Genomic DNA, 27,044 nt, shown 5'->3' on the forward strand with positions numbered 1-27,044 from the left:
GTCTGGAGGCCAGCTGGATCTTCTCCTTGGGGGCCTCCTGTAGGGACTGCACCGTCCAGGCTAGGGCAGCAACGCTCTTGGTCAGTTCCTGCATCTGGAGGCGGAATCCTGCAGGGGAGTCGTCCTCTAGGCTCTGGGCGTCAGCCTCGGCGGCGACTGGGGCATCCAGCGCCACCTCCTGGTGGTATGTGAGAGCGGGGCGCCTGGGTGGTATTGCACGGCTGGGCTGTCGCTCCTGCAGCGCCTGGATAGCTTTATCCTTGAATTGCGCAAAAGTCAAGTCTGGATTCTGCATGGCCAAGAAGTGTAATTGGCCCCTTTGGTGACTGCACAGGAGCCCCTCAATGAACCGCTCTTTCAGGAGTTTATCCTCATCTTGCATGCTGCCAGGGTCACTCTGCTTAATGGCCCGCAGCGCCTCCTGGAGATTAAGGGCATAGTCCCGTAAGCTATCCTGCGGTCTCTGTTTGCATCCATAGAAAGTCAATTTAATTTCTGTAGCAGTACGGGTATCGAAGGTGGCTTTAAGCTTTGCAAAAACCTGTTGTGCCGTTCCCTTATCTGCGGCGGGCCAGGACTTCACTTCTCTCAGAGCCGCCCCAAAGAGTTGGCCGATTATCATATGGACCTTCTGAGGCTCTGTCAGGGGATAGAACTCAAGCAGGCTGCAGATCCCTTCTTTAAAGTCAGTGAACGTATGCGACTCCCCGGAGTATCGTGGGAGCCAGGCCGCTCTGGGCAGGTACGGCATAGAGAAGGGCATTATGGCCTTTGTGGTAGCGGCAGTGTCCGACTGGCTGATGGGGGCAGCGGGTTCTGCGGCAATCGGTGGTGGTATTAGGGCCGTGGCTACGTCCGCTGCGGGGACCGGAGCTGCCCCTGTGTCCACGGCTGCGACCGCCGCCTCCGCTCCTCCTGACTCAGACATGGCTGTCCCTTCCTCCCACTAACCTGCTGGGGGTCGGAGTTCCTCTTCCGGAGTTGGCACTTTACCGCGCTTCCTCGTTCCGCGCTTCTCTTGACCGGTTCCGCCCACGAAGCTAAGGCTCCTCCCTCCGTGCACGGCGATGGCGACTTGTGGCGGGAACTCTCGGCGGCAATTAGCAATGCACAGTCTTTGCAATAAGTCACAGTCCAAGCACAATAAAGCACAGTTCCAAGGCACACATGACCTGATTCTTCAGGCTTAAGTAGATCCTGTTCGTGACGCCAAGTTGGGGCACCCGGTACCGGGCCTCTGCGTCTCGGTTCTGGGGTTGTCACGGTGGCTAGGCCCGGTCCGTGACCCTGCTGAGGGGCGTCCAGTGAAAGTTGAGAATGTGATGATGTTGTGGTGGTGCGGTGCAGGATAGAACCACTCCCCCTGGTGGCCGGAGTGTGAAGTGTAGTGTGTGTGTTACCTGGTCAGGTGAACTCCTTTAGTGCAATCAGACGTAACATCACTCCCCTTAGTGGCAGAGCGACGTTACTGCAACGACCAGGACTCTGGTACGCTGTAAAACTATCACATGTAATGTATATGGACACCCTACCAGGAGATATCAATGGTTGTCATGGATAGAGCAAGTGCCCATTATAAGCTATGGAGCGGTTCACATGTCCATGTTGTTTTGCAGAATGCGTGTCTGAAAAAAAAGTCTGTTTTTTTTAATAAGAATCACTTATTAAAATTATCCATACAAGTCTAAAAATCGTAGACAGCACAGAAAGGGGTGAAGTATGGTACAGTATATGTAAAGGGGGGATCACGCATGACTCGCCAATAGCCTTTGTCATGGACAGCTCACGGGTGGCATCTGCGTGCAGTCTGTGCAATATCCTTGATTAAAGTTGCAATGTATAGGAGAAGCTTTGTCATTTATTTAATTTCTTTCATGTGTTACAATCGCTGATGAAACTCTAATAATAAAAACTGATATGCTGACCAAACACTTATGAAAATCAAATGAAAGACACAGATGACCCTAGGGCTCTTTTTTTGCAAACTTGAAAATCCTTGAAGTCTGAATGAGGCCTAAATAGGGAAAATGTAACTGCCTGGTAGGAAAAGTAACCTATAAATTATCTGTTTTTGGTTGGTATGAAACATATTTGTGGTGATTGACAATAACATGAGCAGAGGCTGTAACTCCAAATGTCATGGACACCAAAGTGTTTTCTATAGCTTTTATGAAGGTGCTTCAAGGGGTTGTCTCAAGTTCATAAATGGGTAAATTTGCAGAGTGGTTGTAAACCCAAGAAACTTTGCAGTTTATTAAAGATCATAGAATCATAGAATGTTAGAGTTGGAAGGGACCTCAAGGGTCATCGTGTCCAACCCTCTGCTCAATGCAGGACATCCTCTCCATTCTCAAGGTTACCGTCTTCTAGTAGTTCCATCCTATCTGGTTACCTAAGAAAGGACAGCTCCATGCTTTACAGCCTGCTCTGATGTTGGGTTTGACCAGCCTTAGTTCCCCTGCACTTGTCCCATGCTACAGAGGCAAAGCTGTCTCTGCTAGTTTGGACCAAGCCATGGCATGCACTGGACTATGTGTCAACCTTCAAGAGCACACCACTCTTGGCAAAGCAGGAAGCCAAGGGCCAGTAGCAGTGTGCTCCTGAACTTACCAACTTGAGAAAAACCCTTTTGCAAAACTTCCAGTTGTAAGCAAAGATATTCAATGCCAACAAATCTTATCAAGCATTATTTGCCGGAAAACTGGTGTTAAAAAGTAGCAACATTTGGCATTTTTTTCGACATCGTCAACAACTGTTAAAAATGGGTATTTGTTAGCAGAAGGGGCATGGCTTAAAGCGGCCCAACAGATTCACTGTAATTTCCAGCAAATGTGGGGTAAAGTATAGCAGAAATGTACGGAGTCTATGATGGCCTACATTTACCGATGGTGGCACATGGCCAGTTGGAAGATGTGCCAAGTTCATCGAGAGGCCTACTCCAAACTGGCTTTGGATATAGACTGGTGTACAAAAATCTGGGTAGGAATCTGTACTTTAGATAATGTTCCTTTAAAATAGCCAAAGCTGAGCTCTAACTCTGTATTCCTAATGGCAGAGCGGCGTGTAGAAAACGCATGGCTGGTCGTTTGTCATACACAATTATTAAAAGCAGAAGAATCATTGCCATGCCTGTACCAGCTGATATATTACATGGCATAAACAAAGCAGCTGGGCAAATAAGATAAAAAAGATCTAATTACATCCAAGTACATAGGCGTAATTAACTGCTTCAATAAACCATAATTAAAAGAAACTTTCTGATAACCTGTACAAGTGAGAACATTGCTAAGAAAAAGGAAATGTGCTCAGAGCAAAAGTGCAGTACCAAGAGGGATTCTCCATTCACATATATAACCCATTTCCTGACAATAATGTGGCTATACTGCATTATGCAGTAAATTTCTGCAAGTCCTTTTAAATTACAAAGTTAAAGGCATAAATCATAAATGGCATAATAGCCATAGAAAAAAAAGCCTCATACACATTTGTCACAACTTGTCATTTTTACAGCATATGCCAACAAAAGTAATTTGTATCAGGCCATATGAAAAAAAAATAAAATAAAAGTCAACAGAATCCACCATAGAGCTTTATCTAAGGGCTTGCTACCACTGGCAAGTAGCCAATGTTTAACTCGGACGTGTGCTATCCAATCTTTCACCATGCCCAATGTTATACTATGGAACAATGCCGACTATTGTTTATTTTCTGATGCTGAATTGACTGTATGCTGCAAATGGCAAGTCCATGGGTGCATGTGAAACATCGGAATGCACTCTGATGTCATCCCAGTGCTGTCCGATATTTGCCGACTCACTCACTGGAGAAGTGTATCAGATCACAGTAGAATGACACTTGTCTCACGATCACAGCAGTGTTTGATCTGAGTGTCCTTTGCGTATAGCCCCCGATTCTCTCGCATGAGATAATTATCGGATGCTTCATGCTAGAGTGAGCATACCCCTGTAAGGAGGTGGCAGGGACCCTCAGTTACTCCATCTCTTCTGTATGCCGGGCATGTGTGCCCCATGTATTGCCCTGACGGTTTGGCTATAAACTACTCTGTTAATATGATGTATTACTGTTATTCATGTGCTGTGTTTGTATGTCTGATATTGTCTTAATGTTTGTATGTTTTAATGTTTAATTGTTTTGTTTTACTATTGTGCATTGTAATATACAACATGCATGTGTTAGATTAGGGCTAGTAGGAGGTTAACTAAGGGGGCTGGGTCAGCAGCCTCAAATGGACAAGAAGTTCCTGTCTCCCAGTCAGTGCCCAGGCAGTCTTGCTCAGGGCCAGAGGCTCTGCAGCGTCGGGAGGCTAAGACTCTCCTGAAGGGGAAAAAGTACTGCCCCGAACCCCCGGGCAATGGAAATGGGCACCAGGACTGAGAAAGTGCCCACCCAGAGACTGTTAGTTCCCAGGAGCTGTATAGGAGTTTCTGCTGCTACTGCTGTGATGTGACAGCTTTTGCCAGGTAAAGTGCAGGAAGTAATATCTCCTTGTTTCATCTTTATTAGGGCTGGGACTGCATCTGTCCATTTATGTGCAAGGATCAGGAGTGCTCACTGACTGTGACTGAGTGGACTCGCCCATGACTACTACCCCATGCCACCTTGTTACAGCCCAATAGGCACAATGTCATGTCCAGAGCAGTAACATTCCTTTGCCAAGGTATGACTATTTTCTGTGGTTTCCCGGGCTTACCTGGCCTGCCTCTGTTTTGACCTAACTCCGTAACAATCTTTTTTGGACCTTCTGACCCTGTCTTCAGTTCCCAATTCGTGGGCTGACGCTTAAGCCCCCGATACGCATTAATCTAATGTTGGCTCAGCCCTCTGATAGCGATGGGCTTAGCAATCTGTCTATGTGCATGTGGGGATGCGGACAACTGATTAATGGCAGGAGTTACGGATCCGGCTTTTCCAATTTTGGACCATTGATCCTTTTGTTCCCTCTGAAATAAACTGCCACCAGACATGTCGGAGACCACTCCCTTATAGAAAACACACAAGCGCTCACTCCACTGCTGGCCGATATAGCTGCCGGCTGAAATACCAGCCTAAGCATTGTGTGAAACGCCCTTCTAAACCATTAACTATAGCAGATAGGGTCAATTTGGCCTATGTTCCGGTAGTGTCTGATCCCTTTTAGGAGTATGTGGTCCACCATGCTTTTTTTCATATTTAAAGGGAACCTGTCACGTAATTTGTCGATACTGAACTTCCCCCAATGTCTTATTACTAATGCAATGTACATAACTAACATGTTGCTCTTAAAGGGAACCTGTCACCAGAAATGACACTATTAACCTGCAGCTATACGGTTAACCTGCAGATTAACAGCGTTATAATGCTATCTGGTGTCTGCATACAGCCGAATGTAGTGAGGAGATAATTAACTTTATTCTCTTCGCCAGCTTTCGGTTTGAGTCATGGAGGTGGGTCGGCGCTGCTTCAGTCACAGCTCCAATTATACATACAGACTATATACAGTGCCTACAAGTAGTATTCAACCCCCTGCAGATTTAGCAGGTTTACACATTTGGAATTAACTTGGCATTGTGACATTTGGACTGTAGATCAGCCTGGAAGTGTGAAATGCACTGCAGCAAAAAAGAATGTTATTTCTTTGTTTATTTTTTAAAAAAATTGTGAAAAGTCTTTTCAGAGGGTCATTTATTATTCAACCCCTCAACCCACCAGAATTCTGTTTGGTTCCCCTAAAGTATTAAGAAGTAGTTCAGGCACAAAGAACAATGAGCTTCACATGTTTGGATTAATTATTTCTTTTTCCAGCCTTTTCTGACTATTTAAGACCCTCCCCAAACTTGTGAACAGCACTCAAACATGGTCAACATGGGAAAGACAAAGGAGCATTCCAAGGCCATCAGAGACAAGATCGTGGAGGGTCACAAGGCTGGCAAGGGGTACAAAACCCTTTCCAAGGAGTTGGGCCTACCTGTCTCCACTGTTGGGAGCATCATCCGGAAGTGGAAGGCTTATGGAAATACTGTTAGCCTTCCACGGCCTGGACAGCCTTTGAAAGTTTCCTCTTGTGCCGAGGCCAGGCTTGTCCGAAGAGTCAAGGCTAACCCAAGGACAACAAGGAAGGAGCTCCGGGAAGATCTCATGGCAGTGGGGACATTGGTTTCAGTCAATACCATAAGTAACGTACTCCACCGCAATGGTCTCCGTTCCAGACGAGCCCGTAAGGTACCTTTACTTTCAAAGCGTCATGTCAAGGCTTGTCTACAGTTTGCTCATGATCACTTGGAGGACTCTGAGACTGACTGGTTCAAGGTTCTCTGGTCTGATGAGACCAAGATCGAGATCTTTGGTGCCAACCACACACGTGACGTTTAGAGACTGGATGGCACTGCATACGACCCCAAGAATACCATCCCTACAGTCAAGCATGGTGGTGGCAGCATCATGCTGTGGGGCTGTTTCTCAGCCAAGGGGCCTGGCCATCTGGTCCGCATCCATGGGAAGATGGATAGCACGGCCTACCTGGAGATTTTGGCCAAGAACCTCCGCTCCTCCATCAAGGATCTTAAGATGGGTCGTCATTTCATCTTCCAACAAGACAACGACCCAAAGCACACAGCCAAGAAAACCAAGGCCTGGTTCAAGAGGCAAAAAATCAAGGTGTTGCAGTGGCCTAGTCAGTCTCCTGACCTTAACCCAATTGAAAACTTGTGGAAGGAGCTCAAGATTAAAGTCCACATGAGACACCCAAAGAACCTAGATAACTTGGAGAAGATCTGCATGGAGGAGTGGGCCAAGATAACTCCAGAGACCTGTGCCGGCCTGATCAGGTCTTAGAAAAGACGATTATTAGCTGTAATTGCAAACAAAGGTTATTCCACAAAATATTAAACCTAGGGGTTGAATAATAATTGACCCACACTTTTATGTTTAAAATTTATAAAAATTTAACTGAGCAACAAAACTTTTTGGTTTGTAAGATTTATGCATCTGTTAATAAATCCTGCTCTTGTTTGAAGTTTGAAGGCTCTAACTTATTTGCATCTTATTAAACCTGCTAAATCTGCAGGGGGTTGAATACTACTTGTAGGCACTGTACATATATACATATTGTAACAGCGCCCCTGGCTCTGACTAACAGCTGAGCCCCAATGCAGAGGGAGTGTCAGTCAGGGCCAGGAGAAAGGTCTGTATTCTCAGAGTGGTGACTGATCCAGCGCCGTCCCCACCTCCATGACTCAAACCGAATGTTGGCGGGGAGAATAAAGTTAATTTTCTCCCAGCTTCATTCGACTGCATGCAGGCGCTGGACAGCATCATAACGCTATTAACCTGCAAATTAGTCCCCTGTGTGCAGGTTAATAGTGTTATTTCTGGTGACAGGTTCCCTTTAAGAAACATGTCCCAGTATTTATGTTAAAAAACATCTTTTATCATTAGGTAATTGCATAGAAGACCTGTCTTTCAGTCATATGGGTGGGACTTTCGATCATTCCAGTCATGGTCTTCTTCATAATAGTCACACCCATTCCAGTTTGAATGATGGCCTGGACTGCCCCGACATCACACAATCACCGAGTAAATCCCGTGCTTTACACTGACAACTAGCCCCCCGACATTGCGCACTGACTCTGGTTGTACATCCCCAGCTTCATTGCCTGTCTGTCAGCGGCTGCGTGACATGTATATTGTGAGCATGTGCGTCATTCACACCGCTCTGTTCTGTGTTGAGAGCGGCATTAAAAAAGTGGCACGTTTTTGAGAAAAAAATACAGTAGTATGCAATGCAAAAATATTTTGTGATTTTTTTTAGAACTTAAAAATTGGTGCCAAACCCTTTAATGAATTGGGGGAATTGCGTTACATTTGCACAGCATTACCTTTTGCATTTCTGTGGTTATTTCTTCACTAGCATCCAAAGAAGGGAACTGGATTCCTTTTTTTATCATCTCCAAATACAGCTCTTTGACTTCTGTGACGTCAACATTCCCATGTGACTGTGTAGACCACCTCTGGGAGGAAGAACAAGAAACATAGCAATGATTATAATGAATGTGACTTGAGTATAGACCTGTTTGGGAGCAGAAGTGAGCCATTATTATGTGTGGAATCAAATGAATTAAAGGGAATATGTCACCAGGTTTTTGCTATTTATTCTGAGAGCAGAATAATATAGGGACAGAGACCCTGATTCCAACAATATGTCACTTACTGTGCTGTAGTTATGATAAACTCACTGCTTTATCAGGAGATTAGGTTTAGTTAACCTGCTGCCATGTAGTCCTCTACTGTATATTCATATGTGCGACTTAACCCCACCCACACCATTGATTGTCAGCTTACTGCCTATGCACAGTACACACACAAAGCTGCCAATCAGTGATGTGGGTGGGGTTATGCAGATTGCAGCTGCAGCGCCCCAGAGTCCTGGTCGTTGCAGTAATGTCGCTCTGCCACTAAGGGGAGCGATGTTACGTCTGATTGCACTAAAGGAGTTCACCTGACGAGGTATCACAGTCACACATTACACTTCACACTCCGGCCACCAGGGGGAGCAAAGGGTCCTATGTATTAGGCCACTCCTCACACTCTGGTAAAACTGGGGGTTGGATAGGAAGTTAGAGAGAAGCTGACTGGGTTTTGCCCAGGTAACATCTAGTGAGAGGAGAGCGTTACTTGGGAATATTCAGGGGGGTCCCTGTCAGGGGTGGGATCCTGGCAGTGGCCTAGCACAGGGCAGATCGTTACAGAGCCGTGCCTGCACCTCATTGCGGCGGCATCCTAAGAAAGGACACGAAGCGAGGTATATTGTGGAGAAGTGAGAAACGAGATCACAGCACAAAGGAGATAGAACCAGTAGGAGTCGTGCCCCGAGATCGGCAACATCCTACTGAGGCGCGTAGCTGGCGGCCGGAACGCCGAGGAAGTAATAGGCTCTAAGCATCACTTTGAACCAACGGCAGGGCAGTTAACTTTAGGTTGGCTGTCTCACCTTTTACACCTAATGAAGACAACGGAGGCAATTGTGGGAGAGGGGCGTCTCTAGGGTCCCTATAAAATAACTCCAGGCCTACCCCGTCATACGGGTGCATCCTATCCAAACCATCTGGGGGATGGAGAGAAAGAACAGAAACATACACGACAGTTGTGAGGACTATCCCGTGGTGCTCAGCATGGAAGTACTACAACACCCAGGCGCTAGTAGGTAGGCACTGATTTCCACCTGCAAAGGGAACTCTGGATGTGCCTTCGGACCGGCCGGTCTCAGCCATCCCTGTTAGCAGTGCTCTGGATTGCGGATGCCAAAGCCTTCAGTAAAGAAGTAAAGAGACTGCAACCCTGTGTCCTCATTATTTACTGCGACCTACACCGTCACCTACATCTTTAATTGGGCGCCCCTTAGCAGGGCCATGGACCGGGTCAGGCCACCGTGACATCCCCAGCACCAAGAGACCCGGTACCGAGTACCCCGCTGCCCTGTGTCTGGGGGCCGCTCCACAGCATTCAGAGTACTGGTAGATCTATAGCAGATAAAACTTACTGTCCTGGAAGTGATACAACACTAGAATCTGGGTCTCTTTCCCTACATCATGCTGCTCTCAGATTTGGTAGCCAAAACCTTCTGACAGATTCCCTTCAAGTGAGGATGTTTTCTTCTAGAGATATGAGTCTGTGGGGCTGATTCATCAAAGCTTTTAAATCCAGAAAACTTTGAAAAGTTGCAAATTTTTTACTCAACAGTTGAGTTGCAAAAAATGTTAATGACTTTTGGCTTTTTCTCACCAGTTTGACTCAGGTCTAACAAAATACCAGGGCGAGAAGGGGCATGGCCAAACCCGCCCGTCAAAATAATCAAAAAAGGGGGTGCCTTGCACACGCGAAATGCTACTCCAGTCCCTAACGCAGCGCACAGAGGTGTTGACCACTTTCTACCGTCATTGAATTCATTAAGTGGTGCCATGTACTTCAGCAAGACTGGTGTGCACTACGCCAATCCTGATGAATCGGCCCATTTGTTAAGCTGACCGTATGAATCAGATTAATGGCATTTGAATCCATCGATTTTAACAGAACAGGCCAACCATCTGTGTATGGCCGGGATCACACATGCGAGAAACACGTCCGTGTCTCGCATGTGAAACCCAAGCTCTGGCGCCGGCACTGTGGAGCGGAGCGTGCGGCCGCATAGGAACACATGGAGCTGCACGCTCCGCTCCCAAGTGCCGGGGCCAGAGCTTGGTTTTCACATGCGAGGTACGGACGTGTTTCTCGCATGTGTGATCCCGGCCTATGGGAGGGCCTCGATTTTCCTTTGACAGCAGAAGTTGGGTGAATCACACCCTTTCACTTTATTTTCTGACAATGGCTTACTCTCTTCGCACCATTCTGGAGCACATGCACAGTTGACTGAGTCTAGCCCTTAGGCCGAGGTCACACTTGTGAGTGCAATGCGAGAAACTCGCGCCAGTCTCTCACATCAATACCCGGCACTGCCGCCGGCACTCGGGACTGGAGTGTGAGGCTGCATGTATTTCTATACAGCTGAACGCTCCGGTCCAAACGCCGGCGGCACACAAAAGCAATTACACATGAACAAATTACCTTGATGAAGCGAAGAATCCTGTTTTGCATTTCGATTGGTAGATTGTACTTGGGGTTTAAGAGTTTAACCAGCACATCCTTGCAGAATTCCTTCTTCAGGACCAAGGACTGAAATGTTTGGTTGCAGTTTTGCATGCACATTTCCAGCAACTAGATTTCAAGTCGAGAAATGGTTAACAAAATCACAACCAGAAAATCCCACTGTCTGCTTAAGGGCATTTGGACATCAAACTCATGGGCATGATTTTACTACCTAGGTGAAGTGCAGCTGAAAAGGGAGATGTTCGCTATAGTACTAACCCAGCCATGAATTACATGGTCAGCCAATGACTGTGATAAAAACTCACAGAAGCTTTAGTAGCCATTCAAACCCATTTGTGTCAACTTCTGTACATGTTATCAGGCCACCAGGGTATATGCACTTTTGATCAGGGTCTTTTGGATGTTTTGGGTTGTCATTATGATTTGAAAAGAAAAAACACAATAGTTTGATGATAAACGGCTTCACCCAACCACTAACCATGGGTGGAGAAAAAGTTTTGGTGTTATCATTCATATTCTCTGAAAAAAGGCCAAGAAAGCAAAAATTCTGTTGGGGTATGTTAATTTTTGAGCACAACTGTATATTGTTACTGTCAGTGGTTCCAGGAGCTGGACCCATAGTATCACCTTGGGGGAGTTGATTAGCAGTTCTCTAAGGTAGATAACCCCTTTAAATATTCATGAATAACTGTCAAGTATGAATCAATTTACATATTTAGGTTTTCTTACAGGGCTTGTCCTCTTTCATAAATCTGTTCCAAATATTCAGCGCTGTGCCTCCGCCGCTGCCCCGGTTTCCATTATTTGGTTGCGGGGCTGCAGCCAATCACTAAACTCAGTAGCTTGTGCTGTGTATATCAGCAGATTTGCTGGGCTTTGTGATTGGCTGCAACAATGTTAACGTGATGTGGCTTCACTGATGTCACCGCTTCAGCCAAACAAATGAGACTAGGGCAGCGGCATATATACAGTGCTGGTCCTGTGGAGAGTAAGTAACGCAGAGTTGCATTTTTGCAGCAAGCTATACATATATAACATTTTCTGAAAGGGAACAAATCCTTTAAATGATACTTACAGAAAGGGAATACCGTACTTCTTTCTGATTGTAGTTTTTGCTTATCCTCTTCTTCAAAGCTTTGACTGCATCCCGTGACCTAATATAATAAGTTGTGAACATATATTAATAGTGAAGATGATTACAAATCTAATTTTAAGTAAAAGGATTCAGTATCATCTGGTTGTACAGTTTATGTAGTGTGACAAAGTCACTGGCAAGGTTCTGTGGAGGAGATTTGTTTCACGGAGGCTATTAGCTTCAGTGATCTGAACCCAAATGTTTCCTCCAGCACAGTATGTGTTGAGAAGGGTTAATCGGCCATTTTAAGGGCTGGGTTTTTGTGGACAACCATAGACCGGGTGGGAGGTTGTCCACCTTATCTCCACCCCAGGGTGTGGTCTGGGGTTTAAATAGAAGGCATCCCGAGATGTACAGTGTTCGGTGTGACTGGAGAGGCAAACTGCAGAGAAGTGTTTGTGCTTGGGCTAACCTGAAACGTGTGTGTTTTTGCAAACCCTGAATGGGCGAATCCCCACTACTATAAGGACTATGCTTTGTGCTATCACCTTGTTTTATTTTCTTGGTTTTGCCCAAAAGAGCCACGTTTATTTTGACATCACTATGGTTTATGCGGCATATATAATAAACCAGCAAAGATCTTAAAGAGACAGTGCTCCCGTGTCTACCTCCGTGTACACCTGAGTGAGCCGATCTACCACAGTAGTAAATGAGTTATTCCTTCTTACTCCCATGAATTATGCCAGAAATCAGGCAGATAACCCAATTCCAACATTTGCAACAGAAGCAGCAAAGATTAAAAAAAGGAAGGCATGAAGATTTATTGTGAATTTTTTTAAAATTTACGTTGGTGTTTTCTTTGTGTTTAAATAATGAATTAGAAGCTATAAATTAATTTAGAAATTTCTCCTAATCCATCGTTCTATAATTCAGTCACATATCTCTGCTGTTGAAACATACGCTGCAAAACACTAAAGCTTTTTTGTTCATATGGCTGAAACAAATGATGTTGCAGATGTGGTGCCTTTTTATGCGAACTTACCCATCAGCAGAGGTGTTAATAACATCGCAGATATTCATAAACTGTCCCCAGTCTTCTGATTTGTTTGTTGAAATTGTGTGAATTTCTATAAGAAATGAATTAAAGATTAATTATAGTTCAGAGGTGACAGAAAGTCATGTCCCCAACTCCAAAATATTTGTTAAAATAAACATAAAATGGCCAACCCATTTAAATGTCTTTTTTGGTTTTGGATAAAAAGTTCTCTAATAATACATATACTATCTAGACAATCTATATGTTATCAATCCTTAAAGGGGTGCAGCCACTACGTTTGACCTATCTTTAAGATAAAGGATAGGGAAAAGTAATGGGGGAATCTGGCCGGTGTCGGATTCTACCACTCCTTCCCCTATTCTTTGTCTACTCGTGGATAACAGTCCCAAGGATCTGTGAATTGGTCAACATCTTGAATCCATGGACATTTTACTATTGGTGGTGTGCTGATGGCCTTATTTCTTTTTTCTTACTGCTTAGGATAGGTCGTAGAACACAGGTGCTCCATCATTTCTTGTGAATAGGGGGTGGATTTGCAGTCCTGGCAGTGGCCACTCTAGTTTTGATGTCGTTTCTGTGTTCAGGAAGCATCTGAGAACATCTAGCCGCCGGTGAAGTTGGTAACAGCAGATCATTATGGATAAACCATCAACTACTGCAATAACAGCTGATCAGTTGGGGTGTTGGACTTCCACTAATCTGATATTGATGCCATAATCTATAGATCATCAATATTAAAGTGGTAGACAATGACTTGGCCCCTAATGTTGTAGTGATTTTGTATTGCCGGATGTAAACAGCGCAGCGCTGCACCATCCAAGGTGATGTCTTTACTCCACTTCTACAGCCTAAAGCCTTTGATGGATCTCTTCCAACTTGTGCACACAGTGATGCTAAAGAGAATATAACTACAGACTCTCCCCTGGGTGATTATGTGTGAACTGGGTAAACATAACACTCCTGTAATGTGCCATAATGCCTAAAGTGCAATCACTGGACTTCTAATGTCTTCATAGTTCAAAGCTGACAGCTGATAGTAGGAAGTTACACACCAACAGAGACCCAAGGGTATGTGCAGAGCAGTAGTTTCCAGGCCCTAGGAATAACACATACAACCTCAGTACCAGTTATGTTATACAGGGTGGGCTATTTATAAAGTTGCATTAAAAAATGGCCGACTTCAAAATGGCTGCCACGGTCACCACCCATCTTCAAAAGTTTTCCCCCTCCCATATACTAATGTGCCACAAACGGGAAGTTGATATCACCAACCATTCCCATTTTATTTAGGTGTATCCATATACATGGCCCACCCTGTAGACTGCTGCTATCACTCTGTAGGATGTATAGGAGAGTATTCATACTGCTTAGTATTGTCTATTGCATTTTACAGATACCTGTTTATGCTACTGGAGCCTTGTATTAAGACACCAAAAAATAAGAAACAATTTTATCCCCCATACAATCCCCTCCCAATACTCCCTCCACATTAAAAACAGACATCACAAACTAGTAAAACAACAAGTGCTACCTAATGCTTTCCCTTTAAACATCCATACTGACAAATTGTGGCCATGTATTGCCAGTAATCACTTTTATTTATTTGACAGATATTTCAAAGCTAATATCTTTTGAAAAAAACAGATATGACGTTGGATATTTTTCATTGTTGCTACGTGCATTCAGTAGTAATTTTTGTTTGTGACATTGTTTGTCATGAAACTGGTTAAGACCCAGGCCTAGATTTCAACATTTTAACAAAAGGTTCCCTACTTTTCTATGTGCCAGGAAACATAATGGCTAAACTAATAATCACATAATAAGACAATGAAAGACTTTCACTACACTGGATCATAAGTAGATATTTTTGCATGCAGTAGGAAAATCGTTCTGTATATACTTTCTAACTTATGATTCCTTCAGCCTAGAATTTTAAACTAGTTTGCCACATTATGAATGTAACATATGCACACATAATCTCAGATACATAGTACACTTATCTATTACATACGGTATCCACATTCAGAACCATAGCCTTAGCAGCCTATTTAGTTACATTGTCTAATTAGATGCAGTAGCAGAACTAAGTGAAGTACATAAATATGGTGTCAGAACTAAGCCCATTACATAAGTAAAATAGCAGAACCATGATCAGCACATATGTAAAAGAAAGCTAACTCTGTACATATATACAGTACCAAAACCCAGCTGAGCACATAAATACAGTACCAGAACAAAGCTCAGTACAGTACATAATTAAAGTACCGGCATACTACAGTGTTAGCACTTTTTGTTCTCACACTATGTATCATGGGATACTATTAGTGTTTATTGGACAAGGAATAAATATGAAGCAAAAAGCTCTTGTTTTCTGTCTAAAAGGGCACCTTCTCAGTATAACCATACAATATCAGCCTGGAGGATACTATTAAAATTATCTTTTCTTTTTAAGATTAAAATTAAAACTTCAGCAGAGCAGCAATAACCCTAATAGAGGTCTTTTATCAAATGTCAGGATATAATTAGTCACAAAAATGCTTTCTCCATCCATTTATAGGTGTAAAGATGTATGTTGTATTTATTGGTTCCTGACTAAAGATGATAGGACTAAAGTGACAATAAAGTGTTCTAGTGCAAATAAAGTGAATGAAAAACAGACAAGAAAACATGTGGATCTCACCCAATTTGTATGCAGGCTGTCCTCTGGGTCACGTCCATATGGGTAGAAGTATCCCTCACACTGCCCTGTCACCCCTGCATTTGCTCCTGCTAAAGAGGGCAATACCCAAGTAGGAAAAATTCCCTACCGACGTGTTTCTTTCTCTTTTAGAAGTCATCAGATGACTGTACTTGCCATAGGGAAGGCACCAGCCAGACGAGACCAAAGTTGTTCCGAAATATAAAGATAAAGTGGCTCTGTGCTTGTAAGATGCCTGTATTAGAGATTATCATAGGGGTCCCACAGTGGTGGGTATTCCTTTAGGCCATGTTCACACTTTGCGGGTTTTACCGCTGATCCACGGCGATTTTAATGCTGCGGGTCCGCAGCAGTTTCCATAGCGTTTACAGTTACATGTAAACCCTATGGAAACCGCAATCCGCTGTGCACATGCTGCGGGAAAAACCGCGCAGAAACGCAGCGGTTTACAACCCACAGCATGTCACTTCTTTGTGCAGAATCGCAGCGATTCTGCACACATAGGAATGCATTGATCCGCTAACTTCCCCCATGGGGCTGTGCCCACGATGCGGGAAGTAAGTGGATCATGTGTGGATGGTACCCGGGGTGGAGGAGAGGAGACTCTCCTCCAGGCCCTGGGAACCAAGTTGTAGCGCCCCCACTGCCGTAGGGCCGAGGGGTACCCGGTACCGGGCCTCTGAGTCTCTGCTCTGGGGTTGTCACGGTGGCTAGGCCCGGTCCGTGACCCTGCCGAGGGGCGTACAGTAAATAAGTATGACGGATGATGGTGGTGAAGCTGTAGTGGTGCGGTGCAGTAAATAACAAGGACACCAGGTTGCAGTCTCTTTACCTCTTTACTGAAGATCTCTGGGTCCTCAGTCCAGAATCTGGATAACCAGGCTGCGCAAGTCCGGCCGGTCCAATGGCACCTCCAGAGTTCTCTTAGCAGGTGGAAATCTGTGCCTTCCTTCTAGCGCTATGTGTTGCGGTCCTTCCCTGCTGTGCTTACGGAAAGTCCCCACAACTGTTGTGTCTGTTTCTTAAGTTCCCTCACAACTCGATTAGATGATGTTCTGCTAATCCTCCGTCCCTTCCTGATGCTATGGTTGGGACGGCACCCGTTTGACGGGTAGGCTCGGAGCTCTTCCGGGACCCTAGAGTCGCCCCTCTCCACAAGTTGCCCCCCAAGACTGCATAGGTGATTTAAGTGAGACAGCCCGCCTTAGACTGACTGTCCTGCCGCTGTTTAGAGTATCGCTTGAAGCTGGATGTTGTAATACTCCCTCGGCGTTCCGGCCACCGGTAGTGCGCCTCAGTAGGGTGTTGCCTCGGTCTTACAGCACGACCCCTAGTGGTATTCTCCTTATTGCCTTGATCTCGTTTCTCACTCAGCACAATCTATCTCGCTTCTGGTCCTTCCTTGGGCACCGCCGCTATCCTGAGCAGGCACGGTCCCGTTACGTTCGTTCAAGTTGCCAAGCCTCTGTCAGGATCCCACCCCTGACAGAGACCCTACTGTATCTTCCCCCACAACACCCTCTGCCACAAGGTGTTGCCTGGTTCCAACCCAGTCAGCTTTCTGACTAACTTCCTGCCTGACCCCCAGTTTACCCACTATGGTGGGGAGTGGCCTAGTGAATAGAACCCTTAGCTCCCCCCGGAGGCCCGGCTGTGAAATGTATTGGTGTCTGTGATACCTGATCAGATGAACTCCTTCAGTGCCATCAGACGCACCATAGCTCCCCATAGTGGCGGAGCCACAGTACTGCAACGACCAGGACTCTGGGGCGCTGCACTCCCCCCTGGTTAAACACAGTACTCCGGGACTGAGAAGAAAACAACAATACAAGTTAGCAAAAAGACATACAGTTTTGTTGAGTGCAATAACAATAAGTATATTTAAACAGAGCTTCCCTTTATGGGAGGTGAGGACACTTGAACGTTACAAACACGGTTAAATATCATAGCAACATGCTATAAATAACTTTCTTTTACCCAACCGGGTATTCTACTAAGTGCAAAATTGTTGAACAATAGTTTAGCATTGCCTTTAAGGACGTACACTCTGAATCCGCTAAAGACCTTCTTATAATCACATTATAAGGCAATTTAACTTTTACATTCTCCTTCTTTAAATCTGCAGGACCGCCTGTCCTAACGGCACCAGACCTACTGCCTCTCCTTTCTTACAGGACCGCTCCTTTCAGCCTGAGCCTTCTGTCTTTTCAACTACTATACATAGTATAGAACATAACATTACTTTCAGTTTAAGAGCACTGAGCCATCTCTATATGGCTCCTAGGAGGGCTCAGGGTTCACCTTCTATCCTCGTTGTCTATCAACATTATCAAACATTTTCTACGTATATAACATTAAACCTTCTCATTATCTTCTTACTGACATGTATGCTGGACACTACGTCTACCCCTACGGGCCCAAGGGGGCACCTTTGCTACAGGGGTTAGCTTCACTGGCACCCTAATTGGAGGCATCACAGGGTTCGGCCCCTTGCGGACATTCAGGGCAAACCACCCTTTTTCCCCAAAGTGCCTGGTGTATGAGACTTCATCCCCCGGGTAGAGATCCCGGCCTGGGTGGCCCTCTCTGAGGTGCGACTCGACATCTCTTCGGTTTACAAACACCTCAGCATACAGGCCCGGCTCTTTAATGAAGCCCCAGCCTCCGCGGAGCTTGAAGGTGGTGATGATGCCCTGCCTGCGCGGGGCCTGGTGAGCGGTGGGGTCCTTGCGGGCCCGGTCCTTGACCGCCAGATCTTTCTGATGGTAGGCCTCCAGCCCGGCCCGGTATTCTTTCTGTTTCTCCTCCCATTGCTGCTCTAGCTGGACCTGGTATTCCTCCCAGCTTAGGGCCTGTACCATCTCTCCCTCCTGGGTCTTCACCCCGGGGAACCCCATAAGGTTGGTTCCTGGGTTCACCCAGCGGCACACTGTGCGCTTTGCACGGACCTCACATAGTAAGGCAGTGGGTGGAATCAGGGCCTTCAGGCGGTGTTCCAGACCCGTGGGCTCCTCCCATGGCAACAGGCGCTGGAGTCTATGGGTTCCAGGGAGAGGGGGTGCCACAACGAGGCCTACTAGCAAGCCCTCGGTCAGCAGGACGGGGTCGGCGGACTCACCAGCCGATGCAGGCTCCTCCTCCGCTGCGGGTTCCTCTGACGGTATCGGCGAGGATCTCAGCGGTTGCTCCGGTAACGGTGCAGGATCCGACGCCTGAGGACCTTCTTTCGGCACTACCTGGTGCGGAGCCTGGGCCTTCATGTTCAGCTGAAGGAGCTGGTTGATCAAGTCCTCCATCTCAGCCTGTAAGAAACCGGTGTTGTCCGTGGAGAACTGGCTGCTGCGCTCATCCGGGTAGTTGGGGGAGACTCCCGCTTCAACCCCACTTTCGGGTTCGGAGCTGCTGGCCATGGCGTCCTCCACGTGGGTCACTTCCTGGTCCAGTTCCCGCTCTCTCCTTCGTGGGCGGTGTCGTTTTCTCGGTCTCCGCCCTCCATTGAGGATCAGGAGGCGGATCTCTGCCGCTGACGGACACGTCCTCACGGTGCAGAAATATTTAGACTGGGCGGCCATTGTTGTTCGCGCTCTCCAGCTTGCCTACGCCCACTCTCGCCCCTCTTCTTCTCCTGCGCTCTCCTCAGCGCTATAATGGCGGCGGATTTTGGCGGTAAATGGCGCAGCACAGTCTTTGCAATAAAGTACAGTCCAAGCACAGCAAATCACAGTTCCAAGGCACACATGACCTGATTCTTCAGGCTTAAGTAGATCCTGTTCGTGACGCCAAGTTGTAGCGCCCCCACTGCCGCAGGGCCGAGGGGTACCCGGTACCGGGCCTCTGAGTCTCTGCTCTGGGGTTGTCACGGTGGCTAGGCCCGGTCCGTGACCCTGCCGAGGGGCGTACAGTAAATAAGTATGACGGATGATGGTGGTGAAGCTGTAGTGGTGCGGTGCAGTAAATAACAAGGACACCAGGTTGCAGTCTCTTTACCTCTTTACTGAAGATCTCTGGGTCCTCAGTCCAGAATCTGGATAACCAGGCTGCGCAAGTCCGGCCGGTCCAATGGCACCTCCAGAGTTCTCTTAGCAGGTGGAAATCTGTGCCTTCCTTCTAGCGCTATGTGTTGCGGTCCTTCCCTGCTGTGCTTACGGAAAGTCCCCACAACTGTTGTGTCTGTTTCTTAAGTTCCCTCACAACTCGATTAGATGATGTTCTGCTAATCCTCCGTCCCTTCCTGATGTTATGGTTGGGACGGCACCCGTTTGACGGGTAGGCTCGGAGCTCTTCCGGGACCCTAGAGTCGCCCCTCTCCACAAGTTGCCCCCCAAGACTGCATAGGTGATTTAAGTGAGACAGCCCGCCTTAGACTGACTGTCCTGCCGCTGTTTAGAGTATCGCTTGAAGCTGGATGTTGTAATACTCCCTCGGCGTTCCGGCCACCGGTAGTGCGCCTCAGTAGGGTGTTGCCTCGGTCTTACAGCACGACCCCTACTGGTATTCTCCTTATTGCCTTGATCTCGTTTCTCACTCAGCACAATCTATCTCACTTCTGGTCCTTCCTTGGGCACCGCCGCTATCCTGAGCAGGCACGGTCCCGTTACGTTCGTTCAAGTTGCCAAGCCTCTGTCAGGATCCCACCCCTGACAGAGACCCTACTGTATCTTCCCCCACAACACCCTCTGCCACAAGGTGTTGCCTGGTTCCAACCCAGTCAGCTTTCTGACTAACTTCCTGCCTGACCCCCAGTTTACCCACTATGGTGGGGAGTGGCCTAGTGAATAGAACCCTTAGCTCCCCCCGGAGGCCCGGCTGTGAAATGTATTGGTGTCTGTGATACCTGATCAGATGAACTCCTTCAGTGCCATCAGATGCTGCATAGCTCCCCATAGTGGCGGAGCCACAGTACTGCAACGACCAGGACTCTGGGGCGCTGCACTATTAGTGTAAAAAAAAAAGAATTAAAATAAAAAATGATGTTATACTCACCTCTCAGCGCTGCACGCGGCCGTCCGGTCTCAGTTGCTGTGCGAGCAGGGCCTGAGATGACGTCGCGGTCACATGACCGTTACGTCGTGGTCACATGACCGTGACGTCACGTCCTTCTCGCACAGCATCTTTGGAACCGGACCGCCGCGTGCAGCGCCGAGAAGATCGGGACGTCAGAGGGTGAGTATATAACCATTTTTTATTATTTTTAACATTACTATTGATGCTGCATATTGCTGCATATGCAGCATCAATAGTATAGGAGTAAACCCGCAGCAGAAACCGCAAAACAAACAGCGATAAATCTGCAGGGATAACCGCAGCGGTTTTGCCCTGCAGATTTATCAAATCCGCTGCGGGAGAACCCGCAGAGCACGCCGCAAAGTGTGCACATAGCCTTAGGGTACAGAGTGCTGTTACACTATCGGACTCCTATTATTTTTAATGGCGTATTATAGACTGATATTGTGTGTTTTATTGGAAAGGGTCTTGGTTCGGCATCATCAATTAGTCAACATAGTGAAGAATTATTACTGAGTAATGCCTTTTTTCATCTGTGGTGGTGCTGCAGGAAATTGAAACCTAATGTACGGTAATTGGAATGCCCGCCAGGGCCGTGGGGTACTCTGTACCGGGTTCGGTACTTAAAGGAATGTGTCACGGCGGCGGCGACCGGTCCGTGGCCCTTGGCGCCCATGTTAAAGGGAAAGTCTTTAAAGGGGTTTGTGAAATAATAAAAGTTTGTGATTCCACCTGTGGGGTTTAAAGAAGCTATCATCTACCCATAGGTAAGGTGACAGTGGAGATCCAACCGCTGGGACCTCCACCGTTTGTCAGAGCATGGCACTTGTATCCAGGCTATAACAGAGCAGCAGTGCGCATGCTCCACCACAGCTCCATTCATTCTCTATGGGACTACTAGAAAAAGCCAAGCACGGATACTTTACTGTATAAATTATCATTTCTAATTGAGAATAAATAATAATTTCTCCTTAAACTTGTTTTTTTTTCCCCATCTCCTCTTGCCGCCATTTGCACGGTACTATTGTATAATCATTTATACTTGATCATTGATCCAGCACGTTGTACTCTGTGACTGAGGGATAATTTATATAGATAACTTCAAAGACATAATTGTTTTGTATGACACTGTCTTCATGAGACACCTAACAATTCAGATGTTGCTCCAGGCTATTACCATTATTTGCAGTAGAGAATGACTATGCTCTATGTTGGGCTGAAGAAAGAACATGGGAAAACTCACTCTACAGCTATGTACCTATAACATAAATAACTGAAGGGACAATATCGCACATCTGTGATGTAGCGTAATAATCCAATGATGGAAATAACATGCACCCTACAAGGCTGGACTTACTAAACATGTCAGGACAGATCATTAGAAATACATTGCAAAAACCATAACAAAAGGAAACAATCAAATGTCCTGAGTATTAGTAAAAATACAAAAGTTTATTCAAAGGATCAGATAACAGGGGAAGGGGTGGGGATATATGCACACATGCAAAATGGGAGCACATCAAATACAGTTGTTGTTTTTTAAATGTAGTATAAATCTAATGAGCCTTGCGAAAGTATTCGGCCCCCTGGAACTTTTCAACCTTTTCCAACATATCATGCTTCAAGCATAAATATACCAAATGTAAATTTTTGGTGAAGAATCAACAAGTGGAACACAATTGTGAAGTTGAACGAAATTTACTGGTTATTTTAAATTTTTGTGGAAATTCAAAAACTGAAAAGTGGGGCGTGCAATATAATTCGGCCCCTTTACTTTCAGTGCAGCAAACTCACTCCAGAAGTTCATTGTGGATCTGTGAATGATCCAATGTTGTCCTAAATGCCTAATGATGATAAATATAACTCACCTGTGTGTAATCAAGTCTCCGTATAAATGCACCTGCTCTGTGATAGTCTCAGGGTTCTGTTTGAAGCACAGAGAGCATCATGAAGACCAAGGAACACAACAGGCAGGTCTGTGATACTGTTGTGGAGAAGTTTAAAGCCGGATTTGGATACAAAATGATTTCCAAAACTTTAACCATCCCAAGGAGCACTGTGCAAGCGATCATATTGACATTTACTGCAAATCTGCCAAGACCCGGCTGTCCCTCTAAGCTTTCATCTCAAACAAGGAGAAGACTGATCAGAGATGCAGCCAAGAGGCCCATGATCACTCTGGATGAACTGCAGAGATCTACAGCTGAGGTGGGACAGTCTTTGTAAAGGGATCTACCGTGCTGGAGTATCTCTTTCAGAACCACCCCGTGTTTCAGGAGGTCCACTTTGCTTTGGCTGGAGTCTGAATGAAGGACGCTGGCTGGAATTGCTTGGTTACATGGGCGCACATAAAAGATCACTGCTTCTCTACGTATTTCCAGTGTGACAACACTTTACTCACAGGACACAGAATATATCTCACAGATACAGAGGGCGGGCCAATTGAAAAGCAGCAGGCCAGACATACATTACAATAGCCGCAGGTGGCCGGAGCCTGCCGATATTTACTGTGGGAATTACAAAGGTGGGGGAGTTCAGAAGGGGGATATCTTGTCCCCTCTGCCCAGGGGCGCAGCCTGTGGGCTGATGCATTAGGGACATGCATCTCACATGGAACCTATTATACATACATATAACTGCACAACATATTCTGGGTGCTGGGGGGTTCCGTAACAGTCTTTCCATAGGACAACAATCAGTCGTACACTGCACAAATCTGGCCTTTATGGAAGAGTGGCAAGAAGAAAGCCATTTCTCAAAGATATCCATAAAAAGTGTCGTTTCAAGTTTGCAACAAGCCACCTGGGAGACACACCAAACATGTGGAAGAAGGTGCTCTGGTCAGATGAAACCAAAATCGAACTTTTTGGCAACAATGCCAAATGATATGTTTGGCATAAAGGCAACAAAGCTCATCACCCTGAACACACCATCCCCACTGTCAAATATGGTGGCGGCAGCATCATGGTTTGGGCCTGCTTTTCTTCAGCAGGGACAGGGAAGATGGCTAAAATTGATAGGAAGATGGATGGAGCCAAATACAGGACCATTCTTGAAGAAAACCTGTTGGAGTCTGAAAAAGACCTGAGACTGGGACTGAGATTTGTCTTCCAACAAGACAATGATCCCAAACATAAAGCAAAATGTACAATGGAATGGTTCAAAAATAAACGTATCCAGGTGTTAGAATGGCCAAGTCAGAGTCCAGACCTCAATCCAATCAAGAATCTGTGGAAAGAGCTGAAAACTGCTGTTCACAAACGATCTCCATCAAACCTCACTGAGCTTGAGCTGTTTGCCAAGGAAGAATGGGCAAGAATTTCAGTCTCTCGATGTACAAAACTGATAGAGACATACCCCAAGTGACTTGCAGCTGTAATCGCAGCAAAAGGTCGCGCAACAAAGTATTAAGTTAAAGGGGCCGAATAATATTGCATGCCCCACTTTTCAGTTTTTTAATTTCTTCAAAAATTTAAAATAACCAATAAATTTCGTTCAACTTCACAATTGTGTTCCACTTGTTGATTATTCATCAAAAATTTACATTTGGTATCTTTATGTTTGAAGCATGATATGTGGGAAAAGGTTGAAAAGTTCCAGGGGGCCGAATACTTTCGCAAGGCACTATATATTAGCATTATGCACTTTATGAAAAATTAGCACTAATTCCTTGTATTATCTGTTCAATCTGACATTTTCTTGCTGCTTTTGGATTATTTCACCATGTGCCACTTGATGCAATAATTCTCTCGACCAGTTTCCCTTGGACTAGTATTTACTTAATGTGTTAATATATGCTTTCGTTATTGCCACTTTTCATGAGATCTTTGATGCTGTGATATTTCTTCATTGCCGATTTTGTATCGCTTCATCATATTTCTTTTCTGTAGTGTCAGGGGCTTCCTTTCAGGATACGTTTGTCACGCTTCTGCCAGAAGCAAGATGGCTAACGGCGAGACAGAAGAGGAGCTCTGCTACTAAGGAAGATGAGGCACCCCTGACACTAAGTTGCCCTGCACAACCCTAAGCTCCCTAGAGTCCCTAGATGGGTTCTTTCACCCCATGCGGCGATCACGTTCCTATCCCTGTCTTAGGCTGGTTTCACACTTGCGTTTTTGTCTGCATGCGTTTTTTAAAAAAAACGCATGTGTGAAAAACGCATGTAAACGCGGTAAAACGCATGCGTTTTTTAGACGCATGCGTTTTTATAGAAAAACACAAGAAAACACAAGAAAACACAAGAAAAAACAAGAAAACCCTAACCCTACCCCTACCCCTAACCCTAACCCTAAACGTGACTGAAATACGTGGCACTGAAATACGTAAAACTGAAATACGTGGTACTTAAATACGTGGCACTCAAATACGTGGCACGTGGCACTTAAATACGTGGCACGTGGCACTTAAATACGTGGCACGTGGCACTTAAATATGTGCCACATGGCACTTAAATACGTGGCACGTGGCACGTGGCACTTAAATACGTGGCACGTGGCACTTAAATACGTGGCATGTGGCACTTAAATACGTGGCACGTGGCACTTAAATACGTGGCACGTGGCACTTAAATATGTGCCACGTGGCACTTAAATACGTGGCACGTGGCACGTGGCACTTTAATACGTGGCACGTGGCACTTAAATATGTGGCACGTGGCACTTAAATACGTGGCACGTGGCATACGTGGCACTGAAATACGTGATACGTGGCACTTAAATACGTGGCAATATGACTGTCAGAAAATGTTCATTAAACGGTTAGGGGTGAGGTTAGGGGTAGAGTTAGGGTTAGGGTTTGGATCCCTTTATCACCTTGATGGTGGTGGGTGGCTTTTCAGTGTGTTTTCTGTTTTTTTTCTATAAAAACGCATGCGTTTTTAGCGCAAACAAACGCATGTGCTTAAAAACGCATGCGTTTACATAGACAGCAATGCATTTTTTTGCCGCGAAAAAACGCATGCGTTTTTTCGCGGCAAAAAAACGCGCAAGAAAATACTGCAGGTAGCATTTTTGAAAATGAACGCATGCAGACAAAAAACGCATGCGTTTGAAAACGCGACCAAACGCATGTGCAAATAAACGCATGCGTTTTCAATGTTAAATATAGGGAAAAAAAACGCATGCGTTTTTTGTGCAAAAAACGCTGCAGACAAAAACGCAAGTGTGAAACCAGCCTTACCCTGAGAACATCTCTTAGTAGTGTGTAGTGCAGCAGTAATGCTAGTCCTGCTCTTACACAAAGACACAAAGAGAAACAGCCAAGGATAAAAGAAACAGCAATCACTCAACACGCTCCAAGACTACAGAAAGGGGAAAAGGGAAAGAAAAGGTTAGGCTAACCAAATAGGAGATTAGGTAAAGGAAGGCACTCAGACAAACTTCCAAACAGATATCTCCTGAGATGACTCCTAGATGACCTCTCTACACACCTCCAGCTCCAAACTAGGTTATAGCAAGCTATCACTGGCAACTATGCAGTCAAAGAGGTGAGCATTTATACCAGAGAGGAGTGGTTAAATCAGAACAGCTGAGATAACTCAGGACAGAGAGCTCTAGGAGACAAACAGAACTGTTTAACCCTTTCAACAACTATGTAAAACCCAGTTATCAAATTAAAAATACATTTCCAGGAAGAATAAAAGAAAACTTGCGTAAAGTTCTAAAAACAAATGCCAGGGAATTATTATTTTTTGCACAATACAAATATTTATTAAACAGAATACTCTTTAAGATGCATTCACACTTGTTCATTTCGCAAATATATGAACAGAACTACTTTCAATAGCTAGAACAGTTTTCTGTGAAAGAGAAGGAAAAGAGATAATGTTCCCTAATATCAGAAAATAGTTCTGTTCTTCATAGGAAATTAGAAAACTCAAAAACCACCCACACTACTGAAGGGCTTAAGTCTCTGCAAACGCAGGAAACAAAATGAAAGTTGGGAAATTTCATATCAATGTGCCATAAAGTAATATAAAATTGATCTGCTCTTATTTGTTTTATTTGGAGACACCAGAGTAATAAAGCTGTGTTTGCTGGATGTGGGATTCCTTGCCTAGTTTTCATTATCTGAGAAACTGTTGCCTAACGTTAGATCTGGCATGTAAAGTGAATGTAACATTATAAGTCGAAGTTACTTGCCCAGTAGGCACGACATATATAGGCTGGAGATAAGAAGCACTTGGTTTTTAAAGTTAAACTTCTATCAAACTTTTACGTTCTAATATCATTCAAATTGTGTTGCTAGATTGAAAATTGCAAGGAACTCTTACAATAAATTGACATATTTAAAGGGAACCGGTCACCCCCCCAGGCGTTTGTAACTAAAAGAGCCATCTTGTGCAGCAGTAATGCTGCATTCTGACAAGGTGGCTCTTTTAGTTTGGGTCCCTGGCACTGCTGAAAGAATCGTTTTTGAAATTTGAAATGAAGGCGCCCCTGGCACCTGCGCAGTTATTTTTTTTCGGGCATGCGCAGTTGCGCTGCCCTTTGAACTTACAGCGCAGGTGCCGGGGACGCTAATGAAGAAGAGGAGGCAGCGCCTGGCACGCAGAGGCCCTGAGTGACGGCTGT

At 45.4% G+C, this 27,044-nt stretch overlaps 1 protein-coding gene across 1 annotated transcript in view; it reads right to left on the bottom strand.

Annotated features, from left to right (window-relative positions):
• Window positions 1–27,044, bottom strand: part of TOM1L1 (target of myb1 like 1 membrane trafficking protein) — a 192,343-nt gene that overhangs the window by 125,449 nt on the left and 39,850 nt on the right. The window contains exons 2-5 of the mRNA XM_077251358.1: window positions 12,756–12,840; window positions 11,714–11,792; window positions 10,597–10,746; window positions 7,875–8,006 (exon numbers count right to left, since the gene is read on the bottom strand). Of these exons, the coding sequence (XP_077107473.1) occupies window positions 7,875–8,006; window positions 10,597–10,746; window positions 11,714–11,792; window positions 12,756–12,840 (446 nt within the window). The remainder of the gene's footprint in view (window positions 1–7,874; window positions 8,007–10,596; window positions 10,747–11,713; window positions 11,793–12,755; window positions 12,841–27,044) is intronic.

This window comes from Ranitomeya variabilis, chromosome 4 (assembly GCF_051348905.1).
Source record: "Ranitomeya variabilis isolate aRanVar5 chromosome 4, aRanVar5.hap1, whole genome shotgun sequence".
In the NCBI taxonomy this organism is placed as follows: domain Eukaryota; kingdom Metazoa; phylum Chordata; class Amphibia; order Anura; family Dendrobatidae; genus Ranitomeya; species Ranitomeya variabilis.